Source organism: Diadema setosum, chromosome 7 (assembly GCF_964275005.1).
Source record: "Diadema setosum chromosome 7, eeDiaSeto1, whole genome shotgun sequence".
Lineage (NCBI taxonomy): Eukaryota > Metazoa > Echinodermata > Echinoidea > Diadematoida > Diadematidae > Diadema > Diadema setosum.
In genome coordinates this window covers 26,672,938-26,689,349 of record NC_092691.1, presented here as the reverse complement: position 1 = coordinate 26,689,349, position 16,412 = coordinate 26,672,938, and the positions used below count along the sequence as shown (strand labels likewise).

General features: G+C 39.2%; 1 protein-coding gene across 1 annotated transcript in view; it reads left to right on the top strand.

Annotated features, from left to right (window-relative positions):
- Window positions 1–14,502, top strand: part of LOC140231150 (tyrosine-protein kinase CSK-like) — a 48,660-nt gene extending 34,158 nt beyond the window's left edge. The window contains exons 4-13 of the mRNA XM_072311300.1: window positions 2,026–2,126; window positions 2,710–2,929; window positions 3,840–3,945; window positions 5,935–6,000; window positions 6,612–6,714; window positions 8,138–8,222; window positions 9,686–9,759; window positions 11,954–12,149; window positions 13,531–13,617; window positions 14,332–14,502. Of these exons, the coding sequence (XP_072167401.1) occupies window positions 2,026–2,126; window positions 2,710–2,929; window positions 3,840–3,945; window positions 5,935–6,000; window positions 6,612–6,714; window positions 8,138–8,222; window positions 9,686–9,759; window positions 11,954–12,149; window positions 13,531–13,617; window positions 14,332–14,502 (1,209 nt within the window). The remainder of the gene's footprint in view (window positions 1–2,025; window positions 2,127–2,709; window positions 2,930–3,839; window positions 3,946–5,934; window positions 6,001–6,611; window positions 6,715–8,137; window positions 8,223–9,685; window positions 9,760–11,953; window positions 12,150–13,530; window positions 13,618–14,331) is intronic.
- The last annotated feature ends 1,910 nt before the right edge of the window (window positions 14,503–16,412 follow it).

The window sequence follows — 16,412 nt, the reverse complement described above, 5'->3', positions numbered from 1 at the left end:
TCGTCATTCTTACAATTATTACAACTCCAGAATACTTCAGTATGAAGGATATGTGTGTTGCATTGTGTGGTTTTTTGTGCTTGGTTTCTGTTCAATCAGGAAATTGAGTAAAGATTTGTGTAGGCACCCTACAAGGCAATAGGAGATATAAGTGAGGTGATAGAAAACCATCAAAATTATGTAATGCAGCTGTACCCAAAATGACTTCACAAATATATATTTCATGACTTTTCTAGCATATTGACATCACATTTTCTTGAAACTTCTATCATGCTCATTTGTCAAGTTTCTCTGATATAGTGGAAATGAATGTTAGAATTGAGTTTAACTTTAATGACTGGATGCAGCTCATCATGAGACATGATGAGAGACATGAGACATGAGTTTTATGTAAGTGACAATGACATGGCTGTCTGAAGACAAATCCAGAAAGCTTGCTGTTTATAGAGCTCTTGCTTTTCTGCTCTTCCTTTGAGCAGTGCAGCCTGCTTCCGAGACTTGTACACTTTAGTTCATGTGTGTGGAACAGTGACAGAGGCAGTGGAAAAGTTGGTGCTTGCACTGGAGCTTCCAATTCAGCCTCCTTGACCTCCGTTGCCATGGCAACAGGATCACCTCAGATGGAGGGTGGGGGAGGGGGGGGGGAGGTGTGCATGTCTTGTGTGCATCGGAGCATTTGTGCTCCCTATTCTGGTAATGTGCGTCAGGCAGATCAGATGAAAGAGAACTGTAGAGTCTTGTATTGTTGCAAAGCTTGCCTGCAAAGAAGTCCTGTAGTGTGCATCAGTAACAAAAAAAAAAAAATGGTCCCATTTTAGCAAAAGGAACTGGTTACTTTCAGCTTACCCTGCACTGTAAAATGACTACTTTCAGAGGTTAAATCTCATTTTTGTCAATAATAATTAGAAGCAAAAAGGTCAGGAATGCAAATTCTTTTGCTGTGGATCAAACAACCCTGCTAACCTGTAAATTTGAAGTACACCATCAAACACTTTTGAATGGCTGCTATTTTTTTTTTTTTAGTTTAACCTATTGAGTTTTCACCTCTTATTTGTGATTTCTTTTGTCTATTTGTGTGTGATTGCACATGGCAGAGGAACTCTACTTTGTTTGGATAAGTTTGATGCAGCTTTCCTGAGGGAAAAAAAAAGGATCCACAATTGTCAGTTGCATGCCCTGTCTCTTATCTCATGTGAGCTGTATTGTTATTGATGTGAAGGAAAATATGTAATATCCAAATTCTGTGTAGGGTCCAATTAACATGAAACTCAGATTTCATTTGGTATATTTTATGTTGTGTCTATTAAAGTGTATGTGTGTGTGTGTGTGTGTGTGTTGAATAGGACCGGTTGTGGTGGCTGTCATTTTAGCATGGATTTAAATGTCACTCAGTGGTGTCATATCTTAAATACATCATAATGTGATGATACTTCGTTGTCTGTCAAAGAGCATTTACTATGCAGGTACATGTACCTTACCTTTCTCTCCCCTCTCTGTCGGCAACAACCCACCTTAAAGACCAAGTAGCGTGGGAAAACCATAGAATAGAAAGGTTGGCCTGGGTTGGATATATTCGAGATCCCCCGTAACCAATTATGTACATCTTTATCACGTATTGCTGTGCGAGTAAATGCACCACCAAAGAATCTTAACTGAAGTACAGTGTAGACCATTACTAATGTGAGCGTACACTTTGATTCTCATATTCACTGACAGGTGCTATTTGTGGTTTCCGAATGTACTCCAGTGGGCAACGAAAGAACATCAGTTCAATTGGACCACCCGTGTTTCCTCACGCTATCAGTCTTTGATAGAATATAATAATGCTACTCCAGTTACAAATATTTTTAGGGTTACAATTTTGTCAAATCCTTCCCTTGTGGTGATTTTTCATTGTTGGTTAGGGAAATTGCACCTGTCGTTTTATTTTTGTGTATTTTTATTAACCCAGATTTGCAAACTTACAAATGTTCTTTCTTCTCTTCTCTCTCTCCTCCCTCCCCCCCCCAAACATTGCCCAATCAGGATCCAAATTGGTACAAGGCAAAGAATGAGAGGGGAATGGAGGGCATGATTCCAGCTAACTACGTCAGGAAGCGGGAAGGTGTGAAGCTGCAGACGATGCCGTGAGTACTGCTAGGAAATACATACCCTCTACAAAAGTCTTGAGGGGACAGGGTTCACGAGGCCATCTAAAAGGCATCCTATAGGAAAGTTGAAACTCTGTGCCATGTGGGCTGTGGCTTAAGCCAGGGCATACTGATGGATTTGCGATAATTGGTATGATATAATTTTTTTTACTCTTCATTTGGCTGCATGGGAAAAAAAGAAATTTATATGACAGGTAGAATTGAGGATTCGCCGAGAATGCATCATCATGTTTGGGTTTTGTTTTGTTTTTTTCTCCTACAGTGCCGCTCTATAATTACCGGTATTGTGATTTTAACTCTTCAAATGCACTTGATGATGTTATGTCATGACCAATGAGTTGAGTGTTGCCATTCATGTTATAAAGATGCAGTATTTCAGGACTTGCAAATCACAGACTGACCCACGTCAAACCCTTCCTTTGCCCCAGACACACTCCTTGCCATACCCTCTGTAACATTTGTCATAGCGCAAACCTATGCATGGAATAGGAACATTTAGGTGAATCTGTGTACTGGAGTACAAACATCTTTTGTTTCTGACACTGCTCTTCTCACCAAGATGGTTCCATGGCAAGATCACACGTGAACAAGCGGAGGACCTCTTGAGACCACGAGAGGATGGGCTGTTTCTGGTCCGCGAGAGCACCAACTATCCCGGGGACTACACGCTGTGTGTGTCCTACCAGGGTAAGATCGAGCACTACCGGGTCATCTACCAGAAGAACAAGCTGACCATCGACAGTGAGGAATACTTCGAGAATCCAACCAAACTTGTCGAGGTGAGGGGGTGGTAGATTATCAGCACACTGCCTCATAATTCCACATCACTGCTTTCCTTCTTTTTCTTTTCTTTTCTTTTTTCTTTTTTAGCTGGAGTAACCCTTGTCTGCATGTGTTAATCTCTGATATTAGAGAGCAGTGGTGATAATAATTTCGTTGAGAGTCATTCTGGATGGAATATGAAATACCTGTGATTAATTTCATGGGCCATTGTCTCATCAGAATGGCCTGTTCTTTATTTGTGTGGACCTTTCAGTCAAGGGACCATTGCACAGGTGATGCGGTACAAATCTCACCCCATCACCAAAACCAAGTACCTAGTCACTGCCCTACGTACAATTCTCTTGACATCCTCTTTTCATGTGTGTGTGGGGGGGGGGGGGGGGGAGAGGGAGGGGGATCTCAAAGATCTACCGTATACTGTAGGACGGTAATCAAGGTCTCGCTTTTTAAAGGGATGGTATAGTTTTGGTTAAAATAGGGATTCAGATTTTAATTTTTTTTTTTTTTTTGCGAGATCATTAGAACCCACGTATATGAAATAGTAAAGAGCATACAATTCTAAGGGGAATTAAAAGTTTGTCTGATGAAAATCAGTTTTGAAATGGCTAAGATATCCAAAAACAAAGAGGTCATAATAAAACATGGAACTCACCTTTTATTAGGACCACTTTGCTTTGTTTTGGGATATATGACGTCATCCTTGTTCACTGTGATTTGCTATGAATTTTGAAAGTATTCTTATTCCTTATCCCAATCATTATAAATTTTGTAACTCTGTATCCAGTATAGGCCTAACCAATTTCTAGATGTTCAAATGCAAAAGTATGAAAATCATCCAGAGTTCTCCTTCAAAAATGGCAAATTAACCCGTCCCTTTGTCAATCCTCATGCACATTGCTTTCCCAGCACTACCAAGCCAAGGCTGACGGACTCTGTGTACGACTGATCAAGGCCTTACCAAAGAAGGGTGGACAACTCAACCTCTCCGTGGACTCGGAGGCATTCATACAGAGTGAGTCTGTTCCGTTCATGCTGCGGCCCCAGTGATGTATCTAAATTCTGCACCAAAATTGGTAGTGGATACATGTAGAGCCCCACCTTAGAGGGGCAAGCGGGGGGGGGGGGGGGGGGGGGTCTGATTTGACTATGACAAGTCTATCTCCAATTGATACTTTGTGAATAGACTTGCTAAGATGTAGAAATTGTTGTGGAGGCTTGTTCACATTCAAAAAGAAAAGAATTGGAGATGGAAAACATTTTAGGAGGGAAATTGTAGCAGTGTTACAATGGTGTATTTCACAACATTAGTAGCATTCCTGACAATAATGAGAATGATAATGAGAATAATGATGGTGATTGCATTGGTGATAATGATAGTTATATTGCAGTTGCTATCATTATCATTAGCATTAGTGTCATTAGCATTATTGATATTGTCATATGTTACTATTTTTCTACTTTAATCATTGTTATCATTATTACTGTCATTACTCCATGTCAAGGCATACATGTAAATTGACACTCTCCAATGATGAGCTTCTTGCTGCTGTCCAACTAAGCGAGAAAGGAGCAAATGAAAAAAGATACCCACACATCTTCCCCTACAACTATAAACACTAATGGAAATTTCTTAGTATTGCATATGAATACATGTTTGACTGTGATGAGAACTACGAGAGATTTTATATTCCTGCAGTGGAAATTTACTTTCTGTTGCGAGACTGACTGAGTTCCATTCCGTCTTAAGAATACCATCCGTGCATTTCCTTGTATCAAATTTCTTCCTTCGTTACATGTGATGCTTTGTCTCATACATGTAAATGACTGCAAGTCTTGAGGGAAATCAAAACTAAGGAGGCGGGGCAGCAAAACAACCGAAATTTGAAACTAATGAAGTTGACTATTGTTTGAGTGTTATTGTTAGTGTTATTGTTGGTCAGCACAATTAAAATGCTTTTGACTGTCACTGGCATGTCCCTCTCAAGCAATGTACATTGGCGGGTTTGAAGAGAAACTAAAAGAAACTAAACTAAAGAAACTTTAGTTTCTCTTCAAACCCGCCAATGTACATTGCTTGAGAGGGACATGCCAGTGAAAGTCAAAAGGAGAGAGAGAGAGAGGAGAAAAAGAGAGGGTGAGAAGAAGAAATAGATGTGCAAATTTAAAGTGTTGGCTAGAGAAACATTGAAAGTAATGTGTGCAGTCAACTTAACAGAAGACAATTATAATATGTCAAATCAGCATCCTGAGTTCTGTTGAACTTCTAGCAGCAGAAAGTGTCCTTTTTGTTTAAAGTGTATTGAAAATGTAAAAGGCTCAGTGAATCCATATGTGAATGAATGAATGAATGAAAAAATGAATAAATGGATGGATGAATGAGTGAATTAATTTTATTATTCAATGGGATGATAACCATTGCAGAATGATGTTGTTAGTTTCGGGCATTGTCGTCAAATTCACATACTTTAAATCCTCTTTAACATATTGGACATTTGGACCCTTTGATACCAAATGATCTCTTTTTGAAAGCTTCTTTGTGGATAGTGTGAAATATTAGAATCAAGTGCATGTGCATATCATCAATGTGCACTGACTGCATAAGATTCACTTTTTTTGAATATTGCCTGTGTCCAACATCAAAGGTACAGATAAGAAAATATGCTCCTAAATTTGTCATGTTTTAGGAGAAAATCCATACAGTAAATTACTGTGTGGATTTTCCCCTGAAATATGACAAATTTAATGTACTTCAACAAAATCTGAATGATCCTGAGCTACTGATGTTACTACGAGAATCCTTACACTCATTTATTTTGCGCAATATTTGCTGGTACATTGTATTATGATTATTTTATGAATGGTGTCTTCCAATTTTGTCATAGTGAGTATCAGTTTGTGTTAAAGACCATAGAATGATTTTAAAGCAAGCCCACAAATTGCTCATTTTTGTGTTTTTCTGTACTTCATTTTTTTTTTTTTTTTCATCATGTCTCTGCATTAGGTGGCTGGGCCATAAACAAAAGAGACATTATCATTGGAGGCTGCATTGGTGCTGGAAACTTTGGAGGTAAGTTCCTGTAAGCACTGGGGATGCAATTGCATTATTAAAAATAGAACGGGAGGTACTGTATATGTAAAATTATATGGCAAATTATGCTGCATGGGACATGGTTGTATATACTCAAGGAGTTATAGTGTCTGATAACTCCTTGATATACTGTAATGTGCAGTGATACATGTGTGTAATGTGAAATATATTCTGTTGCATATGAACTGTCATAGATTCTCAGCAAAGTTTGTCAATTTTCCCTGAATCAGGACTAAAATGAGGGTCCCGAAGAGATAATGTGAGCAATCTGCAAAGATTTTTTGCTTAATTCATTTGTGTGTGAGTAGAAGACATTAATGATTATATCTTGTATATGGTCTCTCTACAGCTTGTTGTTCTCCCCTTTTGCTTTTGCTTGTTATTAAATTATTATTATTATTTATTAATGATAATGATTATTTTTGCAATTATTTAAAAAAATGACACGAAAGCATACTCTATGTGAGTATTTGCATTTGTTTACATGTACATGTCCATAGAACCGCACCCTACATCCTCTTACAAGAGATGCATTCGTGAGTTGGGAAAGAGAAGCATATACTTGTATATGTATATTTTTTGAAATACAGATGTATTGGAGGGGACATACCAAGGCAAGAAAGTAGCCATCAAGCAAGTGAAAGACAACAGTACAGCAGCACAGGCATTCCTAGCAGAGGCATCCGTCATGACGTGAGTACCCAGGGGGCAAGAATCTCTTGGGGTGTGTTTGTGTGAAGCTTTTTTTTGGCCATAATCAGTGTTGTGAACCATGATTACTGTAAAAGTGGAAATTTTTGTGCATTTCAGCAATGAGAAACTTTTGCGAAAATAAAAGTCCGTGAATATTTTTACCTGCCGTATGTTCCAGTAGTTGACGTCTTGATTCTGCGGAATTATAAACGTGCGAAACTCTTCTTATCTGGCAGAGCACGAAAAATTAATCACGCGAAATTTATCCACTTTTACAGTAGTGCAAAACATGGTTACGTTCCGACTCTCTGTGCTATAAATGCTGTTTCAAAGATTCACAAAAAGATGTTTACGATCGCTGATTCTATCTAATCATGTTCAGTGGGGAAGCATTACACAACATTGCATACGCTGAACAGCTTGCTACAATAGGGGTTAATAGTATTTCTTTCAACAGTGCACAGTGCATGTTAGCTTGTATCGGCTTTTTCTTCAGCGTGCAAAAATTGAGCATAAGCGATACCCTGTGAATGGCGTTTTGGATCGACGTTTTAAAACGCTGATTCTACCTTTGCAAATTGAGCATAAATGCCACCGTAGGCAGATGTTTTGACTGGAAGCATGGGGTAGTTGTCATTGCACTTGTGATTCTGATTATGATAGACAGGTGATCATGATTGTGGTTGTGATTGTGATTGTGATTGTGATTGTGATGGTGATGGTGATTGTGATTGTGATTGTGATTGTGATTGTGATGGTGATGGTGATGGTGATGGTGATGGTGATGGTGATGGTGATGGTGATGGTGGTTGTGGTTGTGGTTGTGGTTGTGGTTGTGGTTGTGGTTGTGGTTGTGGTTGTGATTGTGATTGTGATTGTGATTGTGATTGTGATTGTGGTTGTGGTTGTGGTTGTGGTTGTGGTTGTGGTTGTGGTTGTGGTTGTGGTTGTGGTTGTGGTTGTGGTTGTGGTTTTGGTTTTGGTTGTAGTTGAGGTTTTGGTTAAGGTTATGGTTATGGTTGCGGTTGCAGTCGCGGTCATGCTCATGGTCGTTATCCTGATCGTATGTGATTGTGATTGTAACTTTGATTGTGATTGTGATTTTGTTTGTGATTGTGATAAATGATTGTGATTCTTATTCTGATGAAGTGATAGGGATTGCAATTTTGAACGTGACTATCCACGATTACTATTTTTAATTGTAATAATGATTATAATTGTAATTGTGATTGTAATTGAGATTGTCACTATGTTTACGTGATAGTGATTGCAAAAAATTAGAATCCTTAGTATGCATTGCAGGTGGTTATCATATATAACATATAGTTTCATCTGAGTGCACGACAAGACCCTGTCACTTTTATATCAGCACTATTTCCCTAACTACTTAATTTATACTTTATTCATTTGCTTTTTCTTTCAGGACATTAAAACACCCAAACTTGGTTCAACTCTTAGGTGTTGTTTTGGGAAATCCTCTGTACATTGTGCTGGAATTTATGTCAAAGGTGAGTGGATATGATGTAAAGGCACAGAATGGAAGATAGACTGTAATGAAATAGTATTTAAAAAGAGAGAACCCAAATATTGCATTTTCAAAGCAAAACTCATTGAACTTACTTCTTATAACATTTCCTCAATCATTTTATAACACCATTGGTTTCAAAACTTGTTTGTTGTTTGTGCTTTTTGGTAAGTGCACTTGTTTATCTGGGCGTATCCTTTCACTTGTACCTAAGATTAATGGTAGAAGGAAGTAAAACATATTCATTGAAGGAACTATTAGATGCAAATAAGAGGCACCACACTCGAAGTGTGAAATATGATGCCAATCAGAGCCTGTTTTCCATCAACACTTATGGGCACGTGCTTGTGCCAAGGCTCATAATCCTTACACCCTTTATAATTGAGAATAAAGACATTGGCAGCATACATGCATGCTGATGTTTTCCTTTAATATGAAAATGTAAATCATTACACAGAGAAGAAGAGAATAGAAAAATGACAGCAGCAACAGTAAATTGCACAGTATTTCTTCAAAATTGAACTATGTATTGGAAGTGAGTGAAGGCATGAGACTGATGATGATACACATTGTAGTCACTAATGGTAGTAAGAGGAACTGTGTACTTAACAGCATCCAGCATGTAAACTTGTGCAGAGTCTCTGAATTCTTGACTTTGATATCTTAAAGGAAACCAAAACCCAAAGAGAAGTGTGGATTGAGTGAAAGCAGCAACATTAGTATAGCACATCAGTGAAAGTTTGAGGAAAATCGGACAATCGATGCAAAAGTTATGAATTTTTAAAGTTTTGGTGTTGGAACCACTGGAGAAGGAGACTACTTAAGTTTATGACATATGTGTGGACAACAGTTTAAAGAAAATTCAACATGCTTTCACTTTTCCAGCATAATGAAAGAGCACTGACTAACCGCTTTCCAAGAAAGCAGGGGGAATAATTACTACACGTAACATGTCAGTGTCAAGTTGATGGAATGTGTAATTTCCATGAAAAATGAATTTTTGTGGACTTCTCATTATATTTTCTTTATATTGTTGTCCACACATGACATCATGAATCCTAGTAGTCTCCTTATCCAGTCATTACAACACCAAAACTTTAAAAATTAATAACTTTTGCATCAGTTTTCCGATTTTCCTCAAACTTTCACTGATGTGTTCTTCTAATGTCGCTGCTTTCAGTCAATCCACATTGCTCTTTTGGTTTTGGTTTCCTTTAATAGCTATAACATTCAGAAATTGATTGCACAGAAATGAGGAAATTGTTCATTTTTGTACAATGTACAAGAACAATGTGTACAAGGTACTTGAACATAGCAGTGCCTGACTAATTACAAGTGGCATGCTATGGAGCAGTTCCTGTTTCTTTCTTTCTTTGTCTGCTAATGACAAAAGGAAGGGTCAGTTGTGGATGGCTATCCAAGATCAACTGGTATTTTCTCTTTCAGGGCAATCTGGTTGACTACTTAAGATCGAGAGGTCGCAATGTAATAACGCCGAGACATCTACTCAAATTCGCCAGGTGAGATATCAATGAAAACAGACCGGACAACCTATTCAAGGGTTTGGTATGGTCGATTTGCACCTCAGAGAGAGTGGTGGCAAAATTAGATTGAAGTATATCCTTGGAATTGTTTGACCACACATATTTTTTTTTTCTCAGGCTAGAATGCACTTTGATTTAACAAAGTATTGTGAAGCGTGGATTTAATATTTGTAGTGAAATCTGTGTCAAGTGCCTGAGGCAGAGTTGAAATTACAAAGTTGATTTTTGGGGCGATTGTTAATGGCCCCGTTAATGATCGCGCAGTCACTGTACAGGCATGCTAACCTGGAAACACTGAACTGCACATTACTTAAATATGAGACCATTCTGAAGCAAATAATTTTCACACAATAGATATATAATGTACTCTTAAATGAATGCCACAAGGATTGGAACAATCATCCCCCAGCATTCCCACTGATTCCTACTGATCAGTTACTAGCCATCTCCTTTAATGTCAGTTGTCATCAGTTACAGAATTATATGGGCTAATTGCTTTTATGGCTGACTTTCAGAAATAGAAAGTGAGTTAGATGACGCCTTAGATTTTTTTTTTTTGTATTCTCTTTATGTCTTCAAAACAGAAATGTACATGTATCTTCAGTGTGTATGGACAAAAGGAACTAATAAAAAAACAACAACAGGATGGCTATAAAAGCACATCTAAACTTGAAAGGAACACGTACAATATTTGTTTTGTATTTTTCAAGAAATTCAATACATACCAATACGTATCTATGTATCAAAGTGCTAGAACATTTGATATTATTTTCTAATGTGCTAGTGTATGTACATGCATGTACATGTATGGATATAGTAAATAAGTACGAAATGCATTGTGAGTGATTAGACTGCATCACATGATCATGTAGGGCATGGCCGTGCCCCATAGGACCTACTGTTGATTTTGGCATGGGGAACAAATCGATAATACAGTGTAGCTCTAGTGGGGCCTATGAAAATGCATGCAGATCAAGAGGTCTATGTACTATTACAATGAGTGCATGATATTGCATGCACAATTGTATATTATATACCTCATATATAGAATCCTCTCATCTGATTGGTTAAAAGCGGAGTCATGAAAATAGCTGTGCCCCATTTTTGATCTACTGTGCCCGGTACCGGGGCACAGTAAATCAACTGTGCCCTGTAAATAGGTTTGGAGACAGTCGCGACCCCGTACACATAGATCGCTCATATGTACGCACCAATGATACGACCGCCGCGCATTCGATCAGCGTGCTGTAAAAGAGACTAGCGGTCACTGTGCCCTGTAAATATGTTTGGAGCCAGTCGCAACCCCGTACACTGTTCAGCTGTATGTACACATTGTCATATAGATGATCACTCATGTACGCACCAATGATATGACCGCCGCGCTGTCGATCAACATTGATTATGAGTGCTGTAAAAGAGACTAGAATCTATATTTTCGGTATCTATATTTCGGAATCTATATTTTCGGTATATAAAACAAATAATGACTGCTTGATATTTGGGGCGCAGTTAATATTATGTAGGCCCTCGGTGATGTGAAAACCATAACCATCACCTTGGGCCCATAATTTTAACTGTGCCCCTAATAGCAGTCATTATTTGTATAATATGCTTTATTATGTGCTTTGCCAGGTGATGATAAATATACATTGTAAGTATGTATGTGTGCACATTTTGCGTGATTCAGTATTGTGATATTTCTGATAAATCACATGAATTTACACATCTAGAAAAGCACTTGGAGAGCGCAGAACTCTGCCAAGCCAACAATTGGAACCACCCATACACGGATAAAATTTTCCAATATAGAAGCCTTTTGTAATGTCATCCGACTCCAGCTGTGCTGTGCCTTGCCTGAGCAGAGCACACACTTAGTGCGCATATGTAAGCCTCCAGTACGCGCAGCTAGAACTCCCAAGTTCATTGACCTTATATGCCAAAAGAGCAAAAATCCTTCAAAAACACCTTATAAAAATTCCTGGGTCACTACCAAAATTGATTCATCTGTTCCCCTGTGTCATTATCGACTTTTCCTGCAAGTTTCATTCAAATCCGTTCACAACTTTTTGAGTTATTTTGCAAACAGACAGACCAACCCCGATGATCGCTAAACCTCATCTTTCCCTGGCAGAGGTAATAATCATTTCATCTGTTTCACATTATCTGCCAGTGACGTGTGCAATGGCATGGCCTACCTAGAGGAGCAGAAGTTTGTGCATCGGGACCTCGCGGCCCGCAACATCCTGGTGTCGGAGCAGGACGTGGCCAAGGTCTCCGACTTTGGCCTGTCCCAGGAGGCCACCCTTAACCAGGAAGGGGGCAAGTTCCCCATCAAGTGGACCTCGCCGGAAGCACTGCGCAAGAAGGTGGGCGCGTCGTTTCGGCTTCATCTTGCGGAATGTGGAATATTAAGAAAAGAAGTTTGCATAAGAAGGCCGAGAAGTGCCTGCCAGGAGTTTGCTCAAATTTTTGGTAGAAATTTGAAGGGAAATGTACACATGTAGGACAGTAAATTTAAATGAATTTCAGGCTCTGTTCATTTAAGAGTAGGTTATAATAAGATATTTCTATCCCTCCGCCAGGAAGTGTCGCCAGAGGATTATGCTTTTGTGTTGTCCATCCATCCATTCATCTGAAATCAATTTTGTGGACTTTATATTAAATTAAGAACCGTTTGAGGTATCCAAATGAAACTTGGCCTATGTATGTATGAGTGAACGAAGCTGTGCCTATCAACTTGTAGTCGCACATGCTTATGGTCAAAGGTCGTTAAGTGAAGGTTAAATTCTAAAATTGCATTATTTCTCCCATGCATGTATCTCCAGAATGTCTAAAAGTATTTTCATCAAACTTACTGTATACATGTATTACCAGATAAAGATTTTCTAGGGAAAGTTACATGCCATGGGGTCAGAGGCCAGCTGAAAATGCTAAAGATTTCACTTTTTTTTTTCCTCCTTATCTCAAAATACCTCAAGGTATCTCCATGAAACTTAGTACATATACAATGTATTGCCTGACAGTGCTTCTCTTTGGAAGTTTTGAGTCATTAGGTAAAAGGTTGAGGGTCAAAGTTCAGGTTGAAATGCTAAAGTCTTACTACAATTGTATTTAGTGCTGAAATTACACTATTTTCTCCATGCTTTAGAAAGGACTAAATGTATCCTTGTAATAGAAAGTGGTATTGAAATGTACTACTGCACAGCGATTCCATAGGAAAAGGTTTAGGCTATGGGTCAAAGGTCAAGGGAAATGCTGCAATTTCACTATTTTTCCCCATATTGGCTCTTTTGCCATTTCATGAAGAGAAATTTTTTTGTGTGTGCACTCGTACACACACGATAAATGCTTTCTATATTGTGAGTTCCAGTGTTTCCGTTCATAGAACGAATGAACAGAGCTCAAGGTGTATGCCATGACACCATAAGTTTTCGACCCAGTGAATTTCAGTATAAGGCATCCACTACAGACTGACCTATTGAACTACCTGTGGATTGAGCAAGCAATGCCAAAACTGTTCCATCTATGAGGGGAAAACAGATCAAATTTGCAAGAGAGAGTGCAAATGCACAAACATGCAAAAATGTAATGAAACAAAATGGCGACCCTTTAAAAGCTCAAAGGCAACAGGATTGGTAAGCGGTAGTAATAGTGCTCTTGGAATGATTTCTTCTTTTTTCCATTATAATTTTGTATTCTGTTGCAATTTTGTAATCGTGTTTCCCCTTCTATTGTGTTTGTGATTAGGAGTTTTCTTCCATGTCTGACGTGTGGAGCTACGGAATCCTTCTATGGGAGCTGTATTCCTTTGGCAGAGTGCCATATCCAAGAGTGGTAAGGATATTTGACAAGTTCTTAAACTACGAAGACTAGCCCTCTTCCCTGAAACAAACAAACAAACAAACAAATGCACAACAAAACTGCAGCAAACAAAGAACCAAACAAAAATCTGATTTTTCTAACTTCTGGTCTCCTATTAAACTCATTCCTTATCTGTCAGTATGAACTACAGATGTTCCGAGTTACATTTAGTGTGATTATTTCTTGACCTAGTCCTGGAAAAGCTCTTTAATATTGTGGCAGAAATCTGTGGAGTATTACATGGAATGCCCCAAAAAACAAATTTGATGGTTGTGTTGCCGTTGTGTTGCTCCCATTCAACAATCATGCACACAGGAAAATCCATAACACAGGCAATAATTGACCAGTTTTACCATGCTGGTCTTCCCCTAGAGAGGGTTGCAATTTCATTCAGGCCTTGGCTTGGACAAGGCTCATCTATATCTGAGGTGTTGTATAAAACAAATAATGAATGATTCTTCATTCATGCAATGAACAAAAAGTTTACATTCCATTATAGATAAGATACTCTGTGCTACTGGGTTTCAATTCATTGAAACAGCATCTAAACGTTTGCCTTGTTTGAAATTTTGTATTATCATTGACTGTTCGTAGATTAGTAAGTTTGGTACATGTATCACTCTTATTTCCCCCAAATTATCCCCCCCCCCTCCCATCTTTTTTATCCTTTCCCTGCTTTACACCCAGCCCTTGTCTGAAGTGGTGGCTTACGTAGAAAAAGGCTACAGGATGGAGTCCCCGGAAGGCTGCCCGGACTACATGTACAAAGTCATGAAGGACTGCTGGGACATCAACGCCCACAAACGGCCGACGTTCGCCAAGATTCGCACCATGCTCAACCACTTCATGTCGCGGTGAGCGCACTCTCGCTCGGTGGGGGGTGTCGGCGGAAAAGGTTCCGGGGCAATGTGGCGAATGGTGTCGTTGCTTTTCGACGTGGGAAAACTCCTTTTGCCGCACCCCTCGTGGGGGTTCACGCTCGCTTCTGGCTTGCATCTGTAATCCTTAATTGTATTGTGAGCACATGCGTGTGCTGTGGCACTGTTTAAAGACTCACAGAGCAATGATTGTAAGTAAGCACAAGTACCCAGATCACAAATGGTATTTCTATCACTGGCTGCCTGCCATATGTATTTTGTTGGATCGTCCAGTGGTAATGCTAAGTAGTAGGTAGTGTATGCCCTAGACTCACCATTATCTCTCCAATAGTAAGATACCATTGGCAGCTATGTCACATGGTAGCATATTGCACTGTAGCCTTTTAAAAAGTTCATGTCTCAAAGGTGGTGCTTTTTTTTCCACGATGTCATGCACAAGCATTTTAGGGACTCTTTTGTCTCCATGACAAACTTTGTCATGCAAATATGCAGTTTATGAGGTTATCTCTCACCTTCTTTTTTCCACGTTGAAACCTGTTCATTAGTGTGTCCAATTCAACTTTCATAAAACGTAAATGAAACCAACAGAAGAAAGGATGACGGGACCTCTGAATGTTGGCTTGCGTACAGTGTAGAAAGTGCAGAAAATATGTGGATATTTGTTTAAGGCAAAATCAGTTTTGCAGAAGCAGTTGTCATTGATAAAGGCTAAATGATTGGCTTTCTGGAAAGATTGACAAGCACAGCTCGAATGACTTGACAAAACTTGCAACCCTCACGCTTTATTACTTCTGTTGCTTGGACATGGGTGGCATTTGGTCGGGATGGTTACTTTTTCACATTGCTTGCACAATCTGGAAAAAAATATTTTGGCTTTGAAGGAATCAAAGTTTCACCATGAGGCCGGTGCCTTTGATACCAAGTCCTTTATGTTGTGGGTTATTCTGGTAAGGGTAATCCTGGTAGGGGTAATCCTGGTATAAAGGGTAATCCTGGTACGACAGTGTCTGTCACACATGTGCAGAACATGCATGCCTGGTCGAAGCATAGTGTTTCATCTCCTTTTTCGTTCTTTGCTACAAAAGGTTCAGTTTGTCCATTTGTTTTACCCACTGATCTCTGTAGAAAGTATCTGGATATCTCATCGTCCCATTCGCGCTGTACAAACAAGTGAAGCCGCTGCCCCACCATCTTGCCAGGCACACTCTATGGGTACTTGAAAGCATTTTCCAGGAGAGACCGACACAAAGATCACTTGATGTTGTGAGCTCTGTACACAAGTGTATGGGCATTGCGCGTGGTAAGATGGCGGCATGGTGGCTTCAAAGCGATTGGCCAATGAGATATCTACATACTTCCTATGGAGATCAGTGGTTTTTCCATACATTCCTTTGACCTTTCCTGTCCAGTGATTGAAGCCCTCAGAGAATGGAATATCACTTCACTCTGGGTATATGCACGTCATCCAAACGATAGTATGTGTCTGCTGTTGTTGCTATGTTTCTATCGCCATCATGTGCTGAAGTAAGTGCATTGTAGCAGCGGTCAAGCGACCAAGGTATGGTTGTCTTAGTAATTCTGGGTGTGCTGCCAACTTGAAAACCTTGCAACAATGAGGTCCAAACATTGAAGAAATATTGACATCTTTAGAATTAAGACTGTATAAAGTGACATATGTCAAAACAGCTTTTGATATCTTTTTCAAAGTAGGGAGTGCTTGGTAACAAAGTTGCATGGGGGGGGGGGTTGTAGAATTGCTACAACTCTCCTTTTGCTACTACTTGGTATCATTTTCGCAATATGTCAACAGTGTATTTGATACACTGGTATTTAATGACTCTTTGTATGACTCTTTGTGTTTGAATACAAGACTTACTGCTACAAGACCCG